The 23,475-nt window shown below is 33.4% G+C and overlaps 1 protein-coding gene across 8 annotated transcripts in view; it reads left to right on the top strand.

Annotated features, from left to right (window-relative positions):
- Window positions 1-23,475, top strand: part of SCEL (sciellin) — a 154,806-nt gene that overhangs the window by 49,473 nt on the left and 81,858 nt on the right. For 6 of the 8 annotated variants that reach the window (XM_074299306.1, XM_074299305.1, XM_074299304.1 and 3 more), the window contains exons 5-9: window positions 8,798-8,866; window positions 17,481-17,549; window positions 18,185-18,223; window positions 19,522-19,608; window positions 21,998-22,063. In XM_074299306.1, coding sequence (XP_074155407.1) covers window positions 8,798-8,866; window positions 17,481-17,549; window positions 18,185-18,223; window positions 19,522-19,608; window positions 21,998-22,063 — 330 coding nt within the window. The remainder of the gene's footprint in view (window positions 1-8,797; window positions 8,867-17,480; window positions 17,550-18,184; window positions 18,224-19,521; window positions 19,609-21,997; window positions 22,064-23,475) is intronic. The other 2 variants (XM_074299310.1, XM_074299311.1) reach the window with 1 other exon arrangement.

Genomic DNA, 23,475 nt, shown 5'->3' on the forward strand with positions numbered 1-23,475 from the left:
ATTGGCCAATAGATTTTTTGTCTGAAAGGAATTTTGTGAAACCGGCTATTAGAGTCATAGATTGGGAGAGAAGTAGGAAGACAAGGTTGCAAATTGGTGTCATGGTTCATTTCACATCAGTGAAATCAGAGATCCTTGAACTATTGCTGTCATTTTCTCTGCTTTTTGTTTCCTAATCACTTTTGGGCTTCTATGGATAGTTTATAATGATTTATAGATGAAAGCCTTTCTCCCAGAATCAACAAAATTTGAGAGTTAAAAGGATCTTTTTGTGGCCATTGGGTCCAACCTAGATTCCTGAGTGGTAACTAACAGCCCAGAAGCTGTAATCCTCTAAACATAGTTGAGATCACTTCACAGTCACCCACATGAAATCTTAATTGTCACTTTTCTTCCCACTCAGGCAGGCTTGAGAGATTTTCTAGCAGTTTAGTTTTAACTTGACATTTCCTATCCAAAATAGTCCAGGCACATCTTCAAAGCTGAAGAATTGATTGTGGCATTCCTCTTCCAGATAGGAATCATCATGTAAAATTAGGAGCCTCTAATATTAATATTTTTACTCCTAGCCCTCCTGCTGTATAACCATTTAACCTTGTTTCCTGAATTTATTTAATCTCTATGAAAACTATTCCATATTCTATGACAGTTAAGCTTTTAAAAATAATCTTTTTCATGTACACTGAATACAATATTCTCCTTACTTAGCCCCACAAATAAGTCCTAGTGCCAGATTTAGTCTTTTCTCAAAGTAGGTCTGTGCAGTGATCAGAGTAACCATTTGTAATTACATGTTATACATTCCCCAATTTTACTCTCAATTATTTCAGAACTCTTGGATATGTGGGACATAATCTACAAAATTAATTTAAAGTTTTTCATTTAGATCTAGAATATCTTGTGTACATACCTCAGTTTCAACTAATACCTTTTCATAGCTTCTTTAAAAGGTGATATGAAAAATAAGCAGATTGCATTCTGAAATAATGTCCTCAAGGATATTCTTTTCCTGTTACCCTTAATTATTTATTTATTAATGGATCTGTGATCTCATCTGTGTGGGTACACCCTTTGTGAGTGCAAATAGCCATACCTCTCTATCTTCCTATCCTCCTAGTAGAATGGGGGTTTCCTGAAAGCAGGGATTATCTTGTTTCTGTCATTATGCCTCAAGTCATACCACAGTGAGTGGCTGGCCAAAAAGTGAGGGTCCTCTGATTTTCTTAGAATAGGGAACACTTTTATGACATGACCCCTTTAACAATGCAAGAGAGCACTTTTTCTTCAATTTGTAGTCCTGGAGTTGCCTAAACACCTGAGAGGCTAAGTTACTTGCCCAGAATGAAAATCCTTTATGTGTCAGAGACAGGATTTGAATTCAGGACTTCCTGGCTTTCAGGTCAGGTCTTTATCCATTTGTTTCTTACATTTGCAAATAGTAGATATTTAATAAATACTTAGTGAATAAGTGAAAGTGAATTTTTCTGTCCTATACCCCTTTAAATTCTCTATAGAGTATCCATGTTTCTGAAGTGATGGAGCACTGACTTCTAATACTTTTACCAGTTGGTGGAAAGTATTAAAAATATTTATTGTTTTATTCTCACTACAGGACTGATCCATCTTCTTTCTGGTCATACATACTTTGAATAGTATCTTTTGTGCCAGCTCTCTTGCACAAAGGGGTTGATGGTAAATTGTTTAAGCCTGCTAATATCCACCATGCCTGTTTACATTACCCACTAAGAAAACACCTGTTATATAAAATGAATTAATACTCAATCACTTATTATTTGTCATTTCGATTTTCCAGGTGTACCTAACAGTGTGAATTTGTTAAAAATCTGCCTGCACAAGATAGTTAATTACCAAGAAAAAAAGATTTTATTACACAGTAATTAACAAGTATATATTAGCTGTTGTCCAATTTACATATTATGTTATATGATTTGCATATTCTGATTCTCAATGTGCATATGTCACATTGTGGTTTGGATAATTAAGTACAGAAAGGATTCTTCTATTAACATGAATAATTAGGCTTGCTGTCATTTTTTTCCTATTTTTAAATACTCAAGTGAACTTGCTATTTTACTGGTATAATAATACAGATAGAAATCTATGTCTTCTTATTTTATGCTATTGTTATTCTTGTCCTCTCAAGAGTTCAGCAACAGAGGCTGAGCCAAAATTCTAGGTGTTAAAGATATAGATTCTTGCCTTGAAAAAGCTGACATTCTAGTATAGAAGGTAAGATATATACAAAAATAACTATAATACTGAGTAAAATGGAAAAAAAAAAACATTAAAGAGATTTTTTAAAAGACAACCAAGAGAGTTTTCCTTTACAAAGGAAACCATTTTTGAGCTGGGGCTAAAGATTTTAGGCAGCGGATATGAGGAGAAAGAAATTTTCATGCATAAAAAAAGAGTAGAGGAAAAGGGATAGAGATGGGAATATATGAGTTGAGCTCAGAAAACTGTAAATAATTCAATTTGGTTGAGTTATAGAGTATGTAAAGGAAGTAGTATGAACTAAGTTAAGGCTGGGTAGGTAGGTTAATTGGGTAATGGAATATATTTGGAATACCAAAATGGAAGGCCAGTAAAGACTTTAAGCAGTGTAATGAAAAGATTATAATTAATATTTTAAAAGATTATTAATCTGGAAGTAGTAGGTAGAATGATTTATAGGTGGAGAGAGAGAGAGTGGAGTAAGAGAAACCACTTAAGAAGCTAATGAAATGGACTAGGTAGGAGACGATGCATGCAGGAATTAGGACAATTACAGTGAAAATAGAATGAAAATCACCATTATATAATTGAATGTACATTATATTGAGAATCATAAGAACTAGGTGTGAATTCAGGCCCTACCATTTACTGAGTCACTGAAGATAAATCATTTGAATTTTCTGAACCAAGTTTTGAAGCCTATAAAATAGCAATGAGTTTACTATGATTTTTGCTTTCAGGGCAAGGCTGACTACTATCCTTTTCAGTATTCAAGAGTACCCTGAGAAATTTGTATTCTCTTTTTTCTCTGTCATAAACTCAAATCCTTGACAGCTGACATCCCTCTATTTTTAGGTGTTAGAGATTAGTGCTTTGGTTCTATTTAACTTATTAACATCAATTACCTTTTAAAAAGTGATATTTACTCAGAATATCTAGCAAGAATAAGGTACAAATATTTCTTCCAGTATCTGGGGAAATACTTTCTAGGAAGGATTGGTAGAAGAATTGGCTTAGTTCCTACACAGCATTAATATCACTAATTTAAAGGCTCGATTTCATTGATTCTATTCTCTACTACTGCTTGACTACAGAAAAACTCTCCCAAAAGTTGCTCCTTGCTTCGTGGGACATTGATACTGGGTTGATTGCACATTCTTACCTGTAATATTGGGACACCAGGTACCCTTTGGACCTTTTGAAATTCACAAGATTCACAAGAGGTTATATCTCCTTCATCTAGAATAGCCAAAGAATAAACCCAGAGTTTCAAGGATCAAAATCCTATCATAGGACCATATGGCCTCAGAGGAGAAAAAGCACAATTATAACTATTACAGTTATGATCTTTCTCTGGATATCTTGAGCAGAATCATTGAATGAGGCAAAGAAGAAGTAACAGGCTGATAGGATTTCTTGAACCTCTCTATAACCGATCAAAGAGACATCTCTTCAATGATGGATTTAGGTTACCAATTCCTAGTTGGAATATGAGGCACAAGGCATAAGGCACATGTGAAGAATTTACAATGTCATTCTCTTTGACAAAAGTTACCTTTATTTACAAAAACAGGTTATGGACAAAATGAAGAGGTAAAATAGATACCAAGAGGGGTGAATATGAAATCAATTCAGGAGAGCACTAGAAAGAAACATTATAGTTAAGTTACTTTTATTTACAAAAACAGGTTATGGACAAAATGAAGAGGTAAAATAGATACCAAGAGGGGTGAATATGAAATCAATTTAGGAGAGCACTAGAAAGAAACATTATAGTTAGCAAGGAAAGGGATTTTAACAATTAACAATGGAAAAGATAAGTTTCTCAGTGGAACTCATAATTAACCAGAAGGGGAACACTCTATGAGGTAGGAATAAACCACTGACTGGCAGGTTACATCCATAGAGGAATCCCAAAAAGGGTTAGCAAAAGAAGGGGATTATACCATTGATTGATAGGCTAATCCCCAGAGGGATTTAGCACCCTAAAAGAGTTAGGGAAAAAGATACCATGAGGCAAGGGTGAGAAGAAAGACTCCATGAGACAGAGCATGGCAGGCTAAAAGTGATTTTAGCAATGATGGTGTAAGTCTTGGGCAGATTTCCTAGGGGAAATTTAACTTGGGGAGGGGGTTGGACTTCTAATTTGGCTTTCTGATTAGATATAGTAAGATGGGGTTTCCAAAGATCTCATTGGGACACTTGAACAAAGGCTTGCTTAAGGCTGAGCTGATTTCATCGATGTCCTTCCCTGTTTGCCTCAGGGAGTATTATAATCTTATCAGTACTTCTGGCTTTCTTTTCCAATGCCCCTTAATACCCAAACCTCATCATTCAATACATAGTCACTCAACTGAAATCAGTTATAGAGTGTCCATGAATGTCTTACAGTCTCTCTAAGGCACTTCCATCTTACATCACAATGACTTCAAGGAAGCAGGCTGTCAACCTATCCATATGCAGAGATATTGGTCAATCAAGCTGGTAGAATCAGTCCCTGGTTACAGAAAAAAATAATGATACTTATGCTACCTACCTTCCAGGACTGTTGTGAAGAAAGCATTTTGTATAGCTTAAATCATTATTAAGTGGGAATTATTACTCTTAGAAAGGAAGGAGATATTAAAGAAGTAATGACTTAGACTTGGAAAATGATTGAACTGAGGGATTACTGAGAGGGAAGAGTCAAAAGTGATTCAAAGTTTTTAAGTCTAGGTAGCTGTGAAAATAATGGTGTTACTTTAAAAGGAATGGGAAAGTCAAAAGGAGAAACAAGTTTGGGGGAGAAGGGTAGAGGCTGAGTTACGCTTTAAATATGTTGCCTTTGAAGTGATTATGGCACATTCTGACTGAGTTATTTGGCAAAGAGCTAGAAACTTAGGTATATGATTCAGGAGAGATGTTAGGGCTAAAGTCTTGAGAGCTGTTTTCAGGGAGAAAGAATGGTTGAAGTAATGGAAGTAAATCAGATTGCCAAGAAATAGAGCATAGAGAGAGAAGACCAAGGACATAGCTTTGGAGGAGCTCCATCATCTCAAGTAGTTGGAGAAAGAAGATGAGCCAATAAAAGAAAGAGAGAAGTAGTAGCGAAGTAGGAAATCCAGGAGAACTGGAAATAGAAACCAAAGAAAGAATAGGTATGTAGAAGGATATAATAAACATTGTCAAATACTAGAGAAATATCAAGGAAGATGAAGACTTAAGACTCTAGTAGGAACAAATTGGTGACTTTTGAGAAAACAATATCTTTAGAACAGCAGGACCTGAAGCTAGGTTACAAGGGGTTGGTGACTAAGCAATTGGTTAGGAAATATTAACACACATGCTATGTCTTATAACATTCCTGAAAGTTTGGAAATAAAGGGGATGAGAGAGATGGAGTGGTACTTGAGGGGATAATAAGAAATAGAATAAAGATAATTTTTCTTTTCTTCATGAGGAAGTCTTGAGTAGAAATTTATACAAATGGGGAGAAGCAAGAAGAAAAGTAGAATGTTAGAATGCTAGAAAAAAGGGGAATGAGTGATGAATTGAGGCCCCAAAAGTAGTTGGAATCAAAAGTGTGTGTGGAGATGTTAACTTTGGGAGAGTTATTTTATCTTTTTATTTGAGAGGAGAAAGGAATGAATAAAAATAGAGAAATCCTGAGGCATGGAGAGCGAAAGTCCAAATACGCACTTCTAGAGAGTCAGAAGAATATAGTAGAAAAATTCCTGGATTTGGGGTTAGAAGTTGAACCTTGTTCTACAATTTACTAATTGTAAGTTCAGGAAAATCACTTAACCTTTCTGGAGCTCAATTTCCTCATTTTTCAAATAAGGAGTTTAAACTTAATTTTTTTCAATATCTATTTCACTCTTGTCAAAATCCAATTTGCACTTCCACTACCCCTGCATCACTCAACAACCTCTTCTCCTACTTTGCAAAGACCATTATAGATCATAGAGGAGAGTGAAAAAAAATTTGAAAAAGACTCCTCTGTTTGGAAATGAGAGAGAGAGAGAAGAATAGAAGATGGTTTTTAAAAAAGATTCAGCTGAGTATGCAAAAGGCAGTTTGAAAGAAATAATAAATAATAAATGACAAATAAAAATATTTGCATCTAATAGTAACTATCTATACTATGGGGTTAGGGAGGAACGAATAAAAAAAGGGAAAAAAAAGAAATTTACATGATAACTATATTATTTTTTAAAAGGAGTAGCAAGTTGTACATAAAAGACTTGTACTTTCATGTGCAAAATAAAAGAATAAAATAATTAAATTTTCAGTATGAGCATTTCCACCTCAAAAATTAATAAATGCCACAGATCAGGGCTTAATTTATTGCTTTGCTTATTTCTTAACTTAAGAAAATGATGAAAAAAAAATAGTAATATAGATTAAACATAAAGGGTTTTTTTTTGTTTTTTTGTTTTGTTTTTTTTTTTTTGAAGGGAATAGTGGAGCTAGTTATTAAACATTTCTCAAAACACACCTGGTTCAGTCTTTTAAAGGTAGAGCAGCTGATAACCTGGCATAATGGATAGAACATTGAATTTGAATTTTGATGTTGGAGATTCTCCAGAAGACAGCCACGATGCTATGGGTATGTTTAATTTGGAGAAGATTGCAGGTGGGATGGGGCAGAGAGAACAGGATAACTGTCTTCAAGTATTTGTAGGGCTAGCATGAAAGAGGAGTTAAATTTATTCTTTCTTATTGGCCCTTAAAGGCAGAACCAGGAGCCATGGATAGACATTTCAAAGAAGAAAAATTAGGTTTAATGTCAAGGAAAAAAACTACTTAATAGTTAGAGCTGTCCAAAAGTGCAATGGGCTGATTTGAGAGGAAGTGGATCCTATCCAGCAGAGGATGAATGACCATTTGTTAAATATTATAGAGTGAAGTTTCCTTTTATGTCGAGGTCCCTTCCTACTCTCAAGTTTTGAATCAGAGCATCTGGTTTCATTTGTGACTGTGGACAAGTAAACCTCTCTGAGCTTCAGTTTTTTTGTTTTTAAAATAGATTAATAATATACTTATCTCATAGGATTATTGTTATGATCAAATGAAATAAACTATGTAAAACATTTTGCAAACCTTCAAGCATTACATAAACATGAAGTAATATTGGTATTATTTGTTGATGGGTAATTGAAATGAATTTTGAAGTGGAAGTCTGTAGAACTAAGGAGATAGACAATAAAGAGTTAAATGTTAGGATTGTCAAAATGTATAAAAATATGTATGTTATTTCAACTCCTGAGGAAAGAGGATGGTAACAAGGGAGGAAATGAAGGAAAAGAGAAATACCCACATACTAAAATTATTGAAGAAAAATTTGAATGTCCTTACACATGACAGTGAAAAGAATGAAGACAAAGTGGTTTACAACTTAATGGATGTTTGAGTTAGCATCCAGGCAGGCTTGTGTCTGTCACAGAAGTTTTCCTCAAATCTAATTATGTTAGTAAATGTGTCTTTTATCTACCTCAATATTATCAGCTTTTTTTTTTTCCAAATGCATGGCAAGTTTTGGATCATTTTTCATTTTCTTTTTCCAATAAGAACTCATTTTCCTTTTATTTTTATTTATTTTTTGCTGAATAGTATTTTATTTTTCCAATTACATGTAAAGATTCATTTTTGTAAGATTTTTTAGTTCCAATTTTTTCTTCCTCCATTATCTCCCTCTTCCTCAAGATAGCAAGCAATCTTATATAGGTTATTCATGTACAATAATTTTAAACATATTTCTATATTTGTCATGTTGTGAGAAAAATCAGGGAAAAACACGAGAAAGAAAAAACAAACAAAAAGGTGAAGATAATGTACTTCAATCTACATTCATTCTTCATAGTTTCTCTCTGGATGCAAATGGCATCCTCCATCCCAAGTCTATTGGAATTGTTTTGGATCATTGCATTACTGAGAAAAGCTAAGTCTATAATAGTTGATCATCACATAATCTTGCTATTACTGTGTACAATGTTCTCCTGCTATTGCCTGCTTCACTCAGCGCCAGTTTATTTATGTCTTTTCTGAAATCATCCTGTTGATCATTTCTTATAGAACAATAATATACTATTCCTAGAACTTATTTGACCATTCCCCATTTGATAGAAATTAGTTTCCAATTCCTTGACTCCATTTTTATGATCTCTTTGAAATACAGATTTAGTAATTAGTAATACTGATGGATCAAAGGGTATGCACAATTTTATATCCCTTTGGGCATAGTTCTAAATTGCTCTTCAGTCAGTTTACAACCTCACAAACCATGCATTGGTGTTCCAGTTTTTCCACATCTCCTCCAACACATCATTATTTTTTCTTGTCATCTTAGCTGATCTGATAGATGTGAGATAGTACCTCAGAGTTGTCTTAATTTGTGTTTCTTTAATCAATTAGTAATTTAGAGCATTTTTTCATGTAATTGTAAATGGCTTTAATTTCTTCCTCTGAAATTTGTCTGTTTCTATCATTTGACGATCAATGGTGAATGATTTGTATTCTTATAAATTTGACAGTTCCATTTTTGTTATTTTATTAATTTTTTGATGTATTCTTTTGACAATAGGAGCAAAAATGAAAGGAATGAGCAGAAAGTTACAATTACTCGGTACAGATCTGATGATACTTTAGACAGGTAAGTTGCTTTAAAGTACAATGTGTTTAGAATACAATTCATTCTAGTTTTACACTTGTAGTCAGGAAGATCTGAGTTTAAACTTTGCCTCAAACACTTTCTAGTTCAGGGATCCTGTGAATTCACTTAACCTCTCTCAGTCTCGGTTTTCTAATCTCTAGGATATAGGTAACATAGGGCTTATAATAAATGGTTATTGTGAAGATCAAATCAGAGAATATACCTAAAGACAATGATTTTCCCCAATCACAGGCCCTATCATGTTACCTCCATGCTCTGTCCCAATAAATTCCAGGGGTTTCCTATTGTCTCTAGGAGCAAATATATGTAAAAATTCTCTGGCATTCACAATCCTTTATATATTTTATCTTTCTGTTTTTGTATACCTTATTGCCCAATATATACTAATATATAACCAATATATACTAATATATAACTAATAATAAACAGTCTAATAACCCTGGCTTCCAGGCTCTTCCATGAACAAGACTCTGGGCATTCTTTCTGTCTTCCCTGCTTGGAATGCTTTACCCCTTTCATTTTGACTACTGATTTCCTGGTTGCCTTTAAGGGCCAACCAAAATCCTAAATTCATCAGAAAGCCTTTTTCAATGCCTCTTAATTCTAGTTCTTTTATTAAGGACCTAAGGATTTCTCTTATTTATCTTGCATATAGTTTGTTTGGTATATATTTGCTTGCTTGTTGTCTGTCCTGTTAGAATCTATGCTCCTTGAGGGCAGGAATTATTGTTTGTCTTTTTGTGTGTGTGTGTGTATGTGTGGTAAATTCAGCCTTTAACACAGTAACTAGTCTAGAACAGTGTTTAATAAATGATTATTGATTACAATTCTTAAAGTGTTACATAAATATTGGTGATGATGATAATGATAATGAAATTTATGGATTGTACATAAACTTATTGTAACATTTATACAACAATAATGTATTATCATTACATGTTATAAGCTTATTTTTCCTAAAGCTTTATTTACAATAATTAAGGTATACTGAACAATATAGCATTTTTCTCAAAAAAGTTCATGATTTGTCCTTAAGCCTGAATATTACCTCTTATTTTATGCTGACAATAAATTTATATGCAATTTAGATGAAGAAAATGTAGCCTGAATGTAATTAGGGAAAAACTGCAATGAATGGGGAGTGATTAGTTTAGTTCTAACTGATAAATTGTACATTTGAGAAATCCCTGTACCTCTTTCTCTCTTTCTTCTTTCATCTGGTCTTTCCTCTTCACCTCTGTGGAGAGATATGCTCATCACTCTCCTAACAATTTTGATGTTTCCATCTTGATTATGGAACAAACTGCAATTTCTGCTCATCTATTTTATTGACACACAATATTTAATAGTACAAAAGATCAATTCCAATCTGTGAGAAGGGTAAGAGATATCTATTTTCAAAATTGCACTGAATAGTTTGACCACAAAATTATGATGAAATTAAGGCATTAAGATAGTGAACATACATTCATTTTTTAAAGAACTTGGAGCAATAAAAATGAAAGGTGCAATAAAAATTGTACAAATCATAATTAAAAATGTATTTTTGATGTTGCTTCTTCATAAGCTTATATTTTAATTGAAGTGTAGATAGAAAATTATTGTTTATTAGTCATCAATGGAACCATCTAGACTGATAACTCTCCTTGAATAAAGTGTGTACAAAGTTTTGTCATGTTAGCCTCTGGTACTGATTATAGATCAACTTGGCACCTGTTCTTGCCTTTATTTGAGGTGTCCATTAGATTCTGGGTCCAGATTGCTTCAGTTTTTATTAAAATTCTGACAATGGCCAGTATTGTTATGGTCCTTTTAGATTCTGAAGTCAATGTAAACTAAATGAGGCAATATATGTTGTCATCATTGCCAGTGCTGCCTCAATTGCTCATTCAAACTAACTCAAGTGAAAATGTGATCTTACTGATTTGGTATTCCCTTCAAAGATGCACATTGCTGCCAATACATACTAATGGAACATTCTAATTGTCCCCATTATCTCTCACTTTTACCACTAATATTTGATATAATTAAACATGTAAAAGATGAGATATGATATATGATATAATTGTAAAAAAGTGAGAATGACTTGACTTCTCCCATAAAAAAGTTTCTTATAGGGGCAGCTAGGTGGCACAGCGGATAGAGCACCAGCCTTGAATTCAGGAGGACCCGAGTTCAAATCTGGTCTCAGACACTTAACACTTCCTAGCTGTGTGACCCTGGGCAAGTCACTTAACCCCAGCCTCAGGAAAAAAAAAATAGAAAGTTTCTTATAGAAGGTCCAATTTATGAGAGATTAGATCTACTTATTTATTGTTATAAATGAACCTGAGGCTCAAACAGTTGAATTAGTTTCAGTTCCCTTCATCCAATATTTAAGTATCTTCTCTATGGTTTGTCCAGGATCATTCATCAAGTAAGTGGCGTAGCTGGGACAAGAACTCATCCCTTTTGGCTCCCTGTCCAGTACTTTTTCCACTTTACTATCCATTTACCTTTACTTTCACCTGTCCTTCTACTTAAATGAGAGATTACAGCATATTTCTAGGTAAGAAGTTCAAAATAGTGACTGGGACTAATGGTGAAAGGATTAAAGAGAAAGATTAAAAAGTGCCTGTATCCTGGAGGGAAAAATTAGTAATGCTCAACAGTTTCAAGTTTTGATGCAAAAAAAGACTTAGATTTATTGAGAAAAAAAATAGAAATTGGGTTTGTGGTTTATTCTATGTTTCTACTTATGAAACTCTAGGAATTGCTGATTTTCCAGTTTACTTTGGGTTGGTTTGTTTGTTTTTTTGGGGGGGTGGGGGAGTACAATACATTTCATTGGTATAAAGAACTGCCACTGAGGAATTCCTATCCTCTCTAGTAAAGCAGGTTAGCAATTGTCCTACTTATGGTGTTAGAGAGTTGATCCACAGCATGAAAGGCATAAAGGCATAAAGAAGCTCTCTACTTAAAGAAGCTCACTCTTGAGCTATTATACCATATCACATCTCTCATGCAACCATTTGTTGCATTTGAAATTTAAAAGAAAGAAGCTTTTGATTTATCATTTTTTGAAAAGTTTTAAGAGTTAAATTCTTCTTCAATTTCAGCCAAATGGAGTCCTAGAATTATTGATTTGAAGCTGTAATAGACCTCAGAGACAATCTACTTCAATCTATCATTTTTTAGGAAAAAAATGTGGTTAGAGAGGATTATGGATTTGCCTGGGCTCACACAAATAGTAAGGTTCACACTGAGGCTTAGAACCCAAAGACTTATGGCTTCCATTACAATGTTTCCCTACTATGCCTTATAATTATGTAAATAAAATAGAAATGAGCAGTAACATATATTTGGGCCACAGAGAATTGAGGTTCAGTAACTGTAATATAGGGTATAGAGACCCCTAGTGTTTGGTATAGAGAAAATACAAGTAGTTCTTTTTTCTCCTTGTTCAGCCTCTTTTGGAGTCTTAGGATAAAAAAGAAAAGGTGAGGAGCTTGTGTACAGGTTACTTGTGAATCATCAGAACTCCTATTCCAGACATATCAGTTCAAATTCTGAGAAAAGCTTGTTCTGCCCTATTTACTTTTAAATACTTGAGAATAAAAAGTTCTAACAACAATAATAACAACAAACATTTTGATAGCACTTACTGGAAGATAGGCTTTATAGCATTATCTCATTTGATTCTCACAACAACCCTCTGAACTAAGTTACAGTGAAGTGGCTTGCGATTATCCCCATTTTATGGAATCTTTATGGATGAGGAAACTAAGGTAAATAGAAGTCAAGTGACTTGTTCAGGATCACACAACTAAAAATGTCAAAAACCAGGATTGAACCGAATCTTTTTAACTTCAGGTCCAAAGCTCTATCCCTTCTGAATAAATCCCAATGATATAAATCATCACCTAGATTCTGAATAAAATTCCAATGATATAAATCACCTAATTATAATGAAAAAAAGAATTATTTTAAAAGTTTCATATAGTCACTCAAGAAAGTCATTGATCAACTTCATTTTAAAAATATAATTATGTATAAATTATGTAATTATAGAAAATTTTAATATAATTATGTATAAATTATGTATAAAAGTTTGAAGAGAAAACAGTTAATGGAAGATGAATACAAACCATTGTCCTGTAACAATAGTTTTAGAATGAGAAAAAGTTGATTAGGGATGATAAGAATGACAAATAGATTATTGTTCCTTTTTTACCTATCTTAAGCAGTATTAAGGAAAGAGAAGAACTGCTTCTTGGGGGTGGCACTGGACAACAATAACAGATGACAAAAAGAATGGAGAACTACTCAACTTTTCTTTTGCTTCTGTTTTCTTTGTTCAGGATGTCGTTTGGAAAAAATGGCTCAGAGGAATTTAAAACATGAGATGAGTAAAGAGATATGAGAGTACCTACATTCCTTTGATAAATTCAAGTTATCAGGACTAAACAAATTATGTGCCAGTATATTTAAGAACAGCAGATAGCATTGTTAAGCCTTGGACAATGATCTTTGAAAATTCATGGATAATTTGGGTAGAGAGTAAATCTATATTTAGAATTCAATAGGTTTCAAAAGCAAAAAAATATCAATAAAGTTTTTAAAAATAAAAGTCATAAAAAATAGAAAATGTATCTTGAAACAGAAAACAATTTCTAAAAAAAAGAAGAGAGTGAAGTCTGAAAGCTTTTGGGCAGTGAACTTAATTTGGATTAGTGGAAAAATTATAGAATATATTATCAAAGGAATGGTTAATGATTTTGTAGAAGCCATCCACATCATGACTTCATCAAAGGATAGGTCTTACCAGACTAACTCTATCTTCTTTTTGAAGGGGGTTCCTATATTGGATAATAAGATGATATGATTTACTTAGAGTTTTACAACACATTTGGTAAAATCTCACGCTACTCTTGGGTACCACATGGAAATCTAGTGATCTATTCCTTTTTGAGACTTGTCCTGAAGTATTACTATCCAGATTAGAGGGTAAATAAGTAAAATTTCATATCAGCCTTATATCTAGTCATCCCTATACTATCCTTCACTTTATTCAGCCATGCCCTGGAACCTTAGAGCTTAATCATCGTGATTATCTTATCATCTATTCCACTGCCCCTTACCTAACTTGCTTTTTCCTTTAATATTTTGTGAGGGGAAATAATAATTAAATCAATATTCGCATTATTAATGAAAAGGGCATGATAATCTATTATTTTATATCCCCTATTTATTGTCCCTGTGATTGTCTGGAATAAAATTCCCTTCCCTGGCTACCTCTTCAGAATAAGGGTCATATCCTTCAATTAGGAAGCATTCACTATAGTGAATTCCTATACTTGCTAAGAGAGGCCTCTACAAATGAATGATTATGTAGAAACTTAGCATCTATATTAAGGAGAAAAGGAAAAGGCCTCTGCACAAAACGAAATATTTATTAAAGTATATTCTCCACAGCCTCAGGATACTGTAATCCTTCATGTCCAAGATCCAATTGGAGTGGTGGAATGACAACTCCAATGATGGTTTCCCAGCATTCCCTTTTTGTTTAAAAAAAAAAATCATCTCTAATAAATGTTAGAGATACTTTGTCCTTTCTCAGAGTCCCAAAATGGTGATTAGTGGAGAGCAATGTATTATCTCTTGCCGTAGCTTTCAGAGCTTCAACTGCAGTAATTAATTCTGGAGTATGAGAAAATGAAATGTCCTCTGACTTACTCAAGGTTAGCTAACAGTGGATATGGACAAAGTTATTTATGATACCAGATGTTATGGGCATGTCTGAGTCAGATAACAAATTATCTATGGGATTATTATTGGGAAAAGAGGGAGAGACTTTATCAATTAGTTTTTGAGGTAAAAACAAAAACAAAAAAAAGGACAATTAATACTTAAGGATCACATCAAGTGATGTGGACATAAAACTTCCTGGAGAGTTCTGTCTCTTAAATTATCTGGTAAATGCCAGAAAAATGGCCTTAAGTTGTTCTTTCAAGGATCAAAGACAACACAGAAATATTAGTAGGTTTTTTCCTTAGAATTCTACAGGTGAAGTGCTAATAGATTCCATAAGAAGAAACTACTAATACAGAAAAAAACTTACTAGGATTATTAGAAGAGTCTTCTTTCTTAATATAATTATGAGTGAATGTATTCATTTACATATTTAAACATCTACTTGCCCTTAGAGTAAGGAAGGAAACAAAATTTTAAAAATATGTTTAAAAATTTTAATTAAAGATTTAATTAAAGAGCAAAATATGACCTTATATACATAATGCCAATAATCATAGCTTTTGTTTTTCATACCATACACATTTTCTAATATGTACCCTTTCCCCTACTTTTGCCATATGGAGACTCTAAGAAAATCTTTCCTTGTTAACAAAATAAAGTTAAAAATTAACTGGCACAATAATAAATTTACTAGTTTGTGTAACATTCTATAGGGCAGCTAGATGGCACACTAGATGGAACATAGTCATCAAGATTTGAGTTCAAATTCCTCCCATGGGATTCTAGGCAAATAACTTAATTCTACCTCAGTCTTCTCATCTGTAAAATGAATTGGAGAAGGAAATGGCAAACTACTCTAGTAACTTTGCTGAGAAAACTCCAAAAGGGATCACAAAGAGTCAGAAACAACTAAAAGTGACTGAACAACAACAAAAACATTCTATGCCTGGAGTCTCTTACTTAAGTACCAAAAAAAAGAGAGATGAAATACATCCACTTGAGCCCATATTGATCACTGCTTTTAATCTCAGTTCAATTTGTTTCTAGTGTAGTTTTCCTTGATATTATTTTGGTCATTTTGTATGTTTTCCTTGTTGTACTTTCTTCTCTCGTTATCAGGTTTTTTTGAATACTTCATGATTGTTCTTTTTTGTTGAACAAGATTCTATTACGTTATTAAACTACAATTTGTTTAGCCAACCTCAAATCCATGGGCATCTATCATATTTCCAGTTTAGTGTAACCACAAAAAGAGCTGCAGTGAATATTTTGTTCCTTTATAGGACCAACCTTTCTGTGTTTGACTTACTTGAGGTTTATGATCAGTAGTGGTATAACTAAGTCAAGATATGATATGAAGAGTTTAAAATATCTTTTTATTTAGTTACAAATTGCTTTCCATTGGACTAGGCTAACTGGGATGCACTGATATTTCTATTTAGGCAAATGGAGCAAGGAAGTCTTTTTAGGTTGTAAGTTTTTAGAAATAATGAGAGCTCTTAAATTTAAAAAAATAAAGTATTAAAAAAAAAAAGAAATAATGAGAGCTCTAAGAAAAGAGATAACTCCCTCATTTTCTTAATCTATAAAATGGGGAAATTAATATCTACAATACCTTCCTCATGGGATTATTTTGAAATGTAAATTAAAAGCACCTAATGTGTCTTTTTCCTCCCTCATGCACTCTATCTTTCTTCTTATTTGCAGACACACTTACTTATACTGTTGAGTTTTATGTATTTTTTTCAAGCTAGAGAAAACATAAATATTAGTCTTCTTTTATTTTCTCATATTAGGAACGTATTAAGAATGTCTTGTATTCTGTCATATTTATTCCTGTTTTAGCTTGGCCAGTCCCTGGACTCATTTGTTTCTTTTCTACTTACACAAGTTAGCTGACTTCACAAAAGATATTTTTTGAACAACTCAGTATGTTCTTCCAGGACTAGAACATCTCTCCTTTGGAAGTAAAAGAGGGACCCACTTTGTTGAGGATATATTGTGGATGTTGCTCTATCATAATGGTTCTAGACTTATAGACTGACCTTAAATATTTTTTTCTGTGCCTGATCCTTTTAATCTTGTTTTGGTCCTGGATAGAATTTGAGTTTAGAATTGTCTGTAACTGAAATATGCAATATGTAACATGAAATATGTTATATGATCTGCAAAGCTACTTCTCCACCCATTTTCCCCACTATTAATGTATTTATACCAGGACCTTTTTAACGTGACATTCAAGACACTTATAATGCTTTCATGATGACTCCAGTATGTAGTGTGATAATATATGTAAATTAGGCCTTAGAAAATATAAGGATTTTAGCAGGTGAATAGAGGAGGAAGATAATGATGCATTCCAGGCATGAGGGATGGCATTAATAAAGGTAGGAAAGCATGGAATGTGTTAATTTAACAGTGAATAGTTTAGATTGACTGAATCATAGAGTTGTAGTTAGGTTATTAACTAACCAACTAATGAAGGGTGCCCCCTTGCCCTATCTCATATTCTGGAGTGAGGAAAGGAATTAGGTTCACAGCTTTGCTCAATTCCTATAGAGCACAGTTTCAAGTTATTGCATAAGTCTAGAGGAAATGAAGGTCTGAGATAGGTCCATGACTGTGAAAGCAGAGAGGGATGTGAGTGAATCATCAGAGATAAAATTAACAATTAACAAGACCTACAACTGGTTGGATGGGCTGGGTGGTAGCATAAAGGGAAAGGGACAGAAACTAAATTTTTAAAAAATGATTTTCATTGGGGAAGAATTTTTAAATGATTCTAGCTTAAAAGAGAATTTGAAAGGGGTACAAAACCAGAATACTTATCAAGACTTTTGTCTTATGTTTCTTCATAAAGGATTTCAGACAGAAATGATGCTGCTAAAACTTATAAGGCCAATACCTTGGATAACCGACTAACTAATAGGTACAAGTATTTACTAACTTTGGGAAAAGGTTCAAGTACATGACTTCTCAGACTTACATATCAATTTGTACAACTCCATTCTTACTAAATGACTCTATAAGGTCTCTTATAATTTCAGTTCCTGGTAGCAGGAAGGCATATGAAGGTTCAAGTGTGAATGGTCTTTATTTCAGGTCTATAACCAGAGAAAAAGGAAAACTTGGTGGGGAATTTTGGAAATCAAGCACAGATCTGGAGCTCATTACATTTACCACATGTATATTACTTTAGAAAATATTCTGGTAGCAAGAGTATTGACAAAAAATCATGTAAATGCAGATTTTACATTCTCATTACCAAGGAAAATGATTGAACACAGCTGCACAGCAAATAAAGCCATTTGGTGAAAACAGAAGCAGCTTTTTCTGGGGGTGAAGGGGGTGGGAGGAAGACTTCTTTGGAGATTCTCATAAGACACAGCCAAAATAGGGAGGCCATCTCATAGTATTTAGCTAAATACTAGTGCTTTCCTCTTTACTCAAAGAATTTCTAACTTTGAACAATTAAATTATGGATGACTATAACACAGATGGTATTAATTGTTCTTTGTTGCCACTTGTTTATTTCTCAAACTTTGATGTTTTTCTCCCCATCAGAGGTTTATCCACATTCAGAACATCAGAAGCAACAAAGCCGTATGTACATTTCTATTGAAACTATATTTTAGAGCATAATGTCTTTGTTTCTTTGTATGTTTATTCAAAGTACTGCCTATCCTCACCTTCTACATTAACTTCAGACTTAAAGGATAATTTTTGTATGCCTTCTTGGGAATGAAAACGTTCTCCTATTCTTTCTCTCTTTGTCTCTCTATGTCTCTCTTTTCTCTTTCCTTCTCTTTCCTTCCTTTCTCTTTTCTCCTCTTTCCTTCTTTCTGCCTCTCTTCCCTCTTTTCCTCCCTTGCTCTCTCCTTCCCTCTCTTCTTCAACCAATTTTCCTCTCCTTTCTTTCCTTAACTCCCTAATTTTCTCCTTTCTCCTTCCCCTCTTCTCCTTTTTCTTCCCATCAAATCCTACGTCTAATACTAAACTACCTTTATGACCTTAGGTGTGCTATCTAATCTCCTTGAGACCTAGTTTCTTCATCTATAAAACGATTGTCTCTAAGTTCTCTTCCGTCTCTAAATCTATGATCCTATAAATTGATGATGATCTCTCCCCTCTTTTCCCCTATTCTTTTCTAGTATTGTTGGTTGTTAATGCTCTTCATTTGCATGATATTCCGGGTTACCATCACCACCACCTCCTTCCTGCCTGACTTCATTTCCCTGCAATTCTTTTATTAATAGAAAGAGGACTCCAAAATCATGGTTCTCTATAAAGGATACCTAATAAACCATTTAGATAAAATGGATTTGCCCCAGAATATATGAGTGGAAGATATTTAAAGATCTTATCAGGCCAAATTTTAATCTTCAACATTAATGTATTTTTCTTCTTTCCTTTAAAACAACAAAACTTTCAATATTTAAAGAACATGATGACTGTATAAGAAAATGTAAACTTTTGTCATCAATTTTTTAAAGAAAATTTTATATTTAAAATATAAAAATTAACAAGCTGTTAAGATTATTTGCCTATCCCCTTCTTCAGTTCTTTTTGTGCATTTATTTCCTTGTTTGTGTGTTGATGCTTATTCAGGGGATCTTCCTATCACTTTATGACATCTTTCCCTCTCTCCCTCTTGCCACTCCACAATTTACCTTTGTGATGATTTCCAATCATGCTTAAAGCTAAGCCAGTGGTTTACAAGTGGAAAGTGAAGACAACTGCAGTAGTTGATGTTTCTAGAGGTTGGGGGTTGAGAGAGATGATGGGTTTAAAGATAAAAAATAAGGATCCAATTGTTACCATGATCTTTTTTCTTCTCAAAATAAACAAACAAACACAAAACACAAACCTTTTTTTTTTTTTTTTTCCTTTTTTAAATATAGGTTACCTGGAGTTTCTTTGAACACCAGCACCACTACAAGCACTACTGCTACTACCACATCTGTCATAACTCCTGTAAAGAAAAAGAGGTAGTCAGTGCTTATCATTGGGAAAATATTTACTTCTAAATCAAAGTATTTCTCTAGTTGGCTGTGTAAATTGGGCTTTTCTGGGATGGATGTTTAAAATTTATCTTTGTGTCTTCTTCCCTCCTTTATTCCCAGTTTCCTTATTTTTATAGTCTTCCTTAACTTCCAAATACCCATCATGTTCTGGTTATGCCCCATCTATTGTTGTCTTCTCCTTTTCTTGCCCAAGGGGAGGAAATCTGGTATGATGTAAGAAGTTCTATATTATAAAGAAAAACATGAGTTAGATCAGGCTCTGTCTCTAGCTATGTGAAATTGATTGTTTCATTTAACCTTTTGGACTCCAGTTTCCTCATTTGTATGATCCACATGTTGGATTTATACTGGATGTCTGAGCAATGTAAGCATCGGCTCCAGATTAGGATATGTTGGGTTCAAACTCAACTGTTTATGAATGATCTTAAACAATCAATAAATAATCAATCAATATGTTTTTATTGTTTACTAAATGCCAGGCTCTGGGATATAAGTATGAAATGATGAAAAAAATATTTTCTTACATTCTAGTGGGGACAAAAGTCCATGTGAAAATACATATGATATAACTATAGAGTTAATATATGCTCTTTGAGTATATATGCATATATGAATAAAATGCATAATATGCATAAAAATAATCAAATATGAACTGTTTTGGGGGAGAGGACACTGGCAATTGTGAGGATCAAGGCTCCAGTCAAAAAGTTGTGCCTAAGATGCATGTTAAAGAAAGAGAAAGACTTTATGAGATTGATGTAAAGAGATAACTAATGAAAAGGAACAGGGATGGGAGATGGACTGTTGGCTTTGAATGAGAGAGAGAAAAAAGGTGAATTTTGAGGGACTATAGAATGCAAGTTACTTAAGCTCCCTGGATATCAGTTTCATCTTCTTATAAAATGGGGAAGGGAAGTTGAGCTAGATGACCTCTAAGGTACCTGTTAGTTCTGGCTCTATGATTTTATGTTGTTTTTTTTTCTAGCTCTAAGTTCAGTTAAGTTTTTGAGACAGCAAATTGGTAACTATGCTAGAACTAGAATCCACATCTTTTCCTTCCTAATGCATTGCTCTTTGCATTACACCACAAATCTTAATGGAAACTTTTACAGATGGCGCCCTAAACTTCAAAATAACTGTGATAGTGGAAACAAAGATCATTATGTCATTCTAGTAGGGTAGAAACTTTGGGTGCAAGTAAACTTTTCCTAAGAGTCCTTAAATCATTCTGTGAAAGTGGCCACTTTCTTTGCCATGGATAGATTAATTATTTATAATCAACCAAGGATTTTCACAACAACTATATATAAAGGAATCTTGCATAAAAATTCCTGTATTTCTGTGATCATTACCATCTTCTCTGATTAGGTTCTACATTTATGGTAAGATAAAGGATAGAAGCTAGGCCTGTAATTTCATTTTCATAGAAAGCTTCCAATGATGAAGTCCCTCTAGCAATGTTGTTCTCTGAAATTTACAGTTCTAAAGGATTCTCTAGAGTGCTGAGGGATTAATTGACTTGCTGAGGGTTACACAGGTAATATATGTCTGAGGTGAGACTTGAATACAGGGCTTTTTGACTACAATGAAGCTCTTTATCCACATATCTCTGTTATCTTTGCTAAAACCTATTTATCTACTAGATATAAAGCAGTAAGTAAATCTATTATTCTAGATAAGGAGTAAAAGTTGAGGAATTCCATTCAATAATGAGTTGGAATTTGAATCACTATAACTTTTCATCCATATGTCCTATTCCTCTCCCTTGTTGTGATTAAAAAAAAAAAAAAAAAAACAACAAAACAAAACAAAACAAAAAAAACATATCCTATCACATGACAACCTCTCAAATATTTGAAGATAGTTATTATGAATGGCATATGGAGAACTCCAGACCCCTCATTTTCCTATCATCCTTTGGACATTCTTTATTATTTTACCCTTTTATCTTTTTGCTGAACCTCTTAGGTGCTCCTGTCAATCCAAGGGGTGAATAAGTCAGGTTTAATTTTTTTTTTTTTTTTTAATGGGAAAAAAGCTTTCTGCACTAAAATGGACACTATTTAGGTCTCTGAATATGATTATATTTTCAGTTATTTTTTGACATGATCATTGCTACAATGTCTTATTATTTAGTGTCCAAAGAAAATCAGAAAATTGATTTCAATGTAGAGAACATGAATACATCATGGTTTTTTTCATTCTATTTACAAGAATTGGTACTTGTAAAAAAAAATAACCTAACATATATTATTTTATCCTTGGCTACCAAATGTTATAAATTGATCCTAAAAAGATGGGACTTTGAGATTAGAGCTTCTGAACATTCTATTTATGTATTATTTCTTAACAGACAATCCTGGTTTCCACCACCACATCCAGGATATAATGCCACCCACAGTGCAGCAGGAAATGGAAGGTAAGGAGGAAAGACAAAACTAATTTGCTGGGTTAATTTTATAGGAAAGTTGATCCTATTAAAAACAAACAAACAAACAAAAAACCTTTATTGGAGATACTTTAAAATATGGTTATTATGCAGTTATTCAGTTGTGTTCCCTTTATGACCTCATGGAACAAAGCACACCAGGTTTTCTATTCTTCACTATGTCTCAAACCCTATCCAAGTTCACGTTCTTTATTTCCATGATACTACCTATTCATCTCACCCTGATTTCCTTTTGCCTTCAATCTTTTCCCAGCATCGGGGTCTTTTTTAATCAGTCTCATCCTTTTATTACATGACCAAAATATGTAAGCTTTAGCTTCAGTATTTGACCTTCCAGTGAAAAGCCTGAATCAATTTATGTATTGATTGAATTGACCTCCTTGTTGTCTAAGGGTGTCTCAAAAGTCTTCTTTAGCTCCACAATTCAAAAATGTCAATTGTGTGGCACTCAGATTTCATTATAGTCCAACTCTCACAACCACACATTGCTACCAGAAATACAATTGACAATACAGATTTTTATCATCAAGATGCCTCTGCTTTTTAGTATGTAATCCAGACTTGTCATATTTTTTCCTTCCAAAGAGCAAGACTCTTTAAATTTCATGGCTACAGTTACCATCTGTAGTGATCTTCGCACCTAAAATATAAATCTGACACTGTTTCCATTCATTCTCTCTGTTTGCCAGGAAATGATGGAAACAGTTGCCAAGATCTTTTTTTTTTTTTTTTTTTAATGTTAAATTTCAAGCCAGTTTTCATGCTCTTCTCTTTCACCCTCAAAAGAGGCTTCTTAATTCTTCTTCACTTTCTGCCATCACAGTAGTGTCATCTGCATATCTGAAATTGTGGATATTTCTCATGACAATCTTAATTCTGGTTTTTGTTTCATCCAGTCTAGCATTTCATATAATGTACTCTGCATATAAATTGAATAAGGTGACATATACAATCTTGTCATACTCTTTTCCCAATCTTTAAAAGCAGTTGCTCCATGTTTGGTTCTAATTGTTGCTTCTTGATCTGCATCCTTGTTCCTCAGGAATGATCTGATATTCCTAATTCTTTGAGGATTTGCCACATTTTGTTGTGATCCAAAAAGTCAAAAGTTCTAGTAAAAAGTAGATATTTTTCTGAAATTTCCATGCTTTCTCTATAATTCATTAAATATTGGCAATTTGCTCTCTAGTTCCTCTGCCTTTTTGAAAATTATTCTTTTCTGGTTATTGTTCACATATTGCTGAAACTTGGCTTGCAGAATAATAAACATAACATGTAAGATGAGCACAATTTGACGTTTGGTAATTTGAATATTTTTTGGTGTAGTCCTTTTTTAGGGTTGCAATGTAAACTGAACTTTTCCAATCCAGTGGCTACTGCTG

This window comes from Sminthopsis crassicaudata, chromosome 3 (assembly GCF_048593235.1).
Source record: "Sminthopsis crassicaudata isolate SCR6 chromosome 3, ASM4859323v1, whole genome shotgun sequence".
In the NCBI taxonomy this organism is placed as follows: Eukaryota; Metazoa; Chordata; class Mammalia; order Dasyuromorphia; family Dasyuridae; genus Sminthopsis; species Sminthopsis crassicaudata.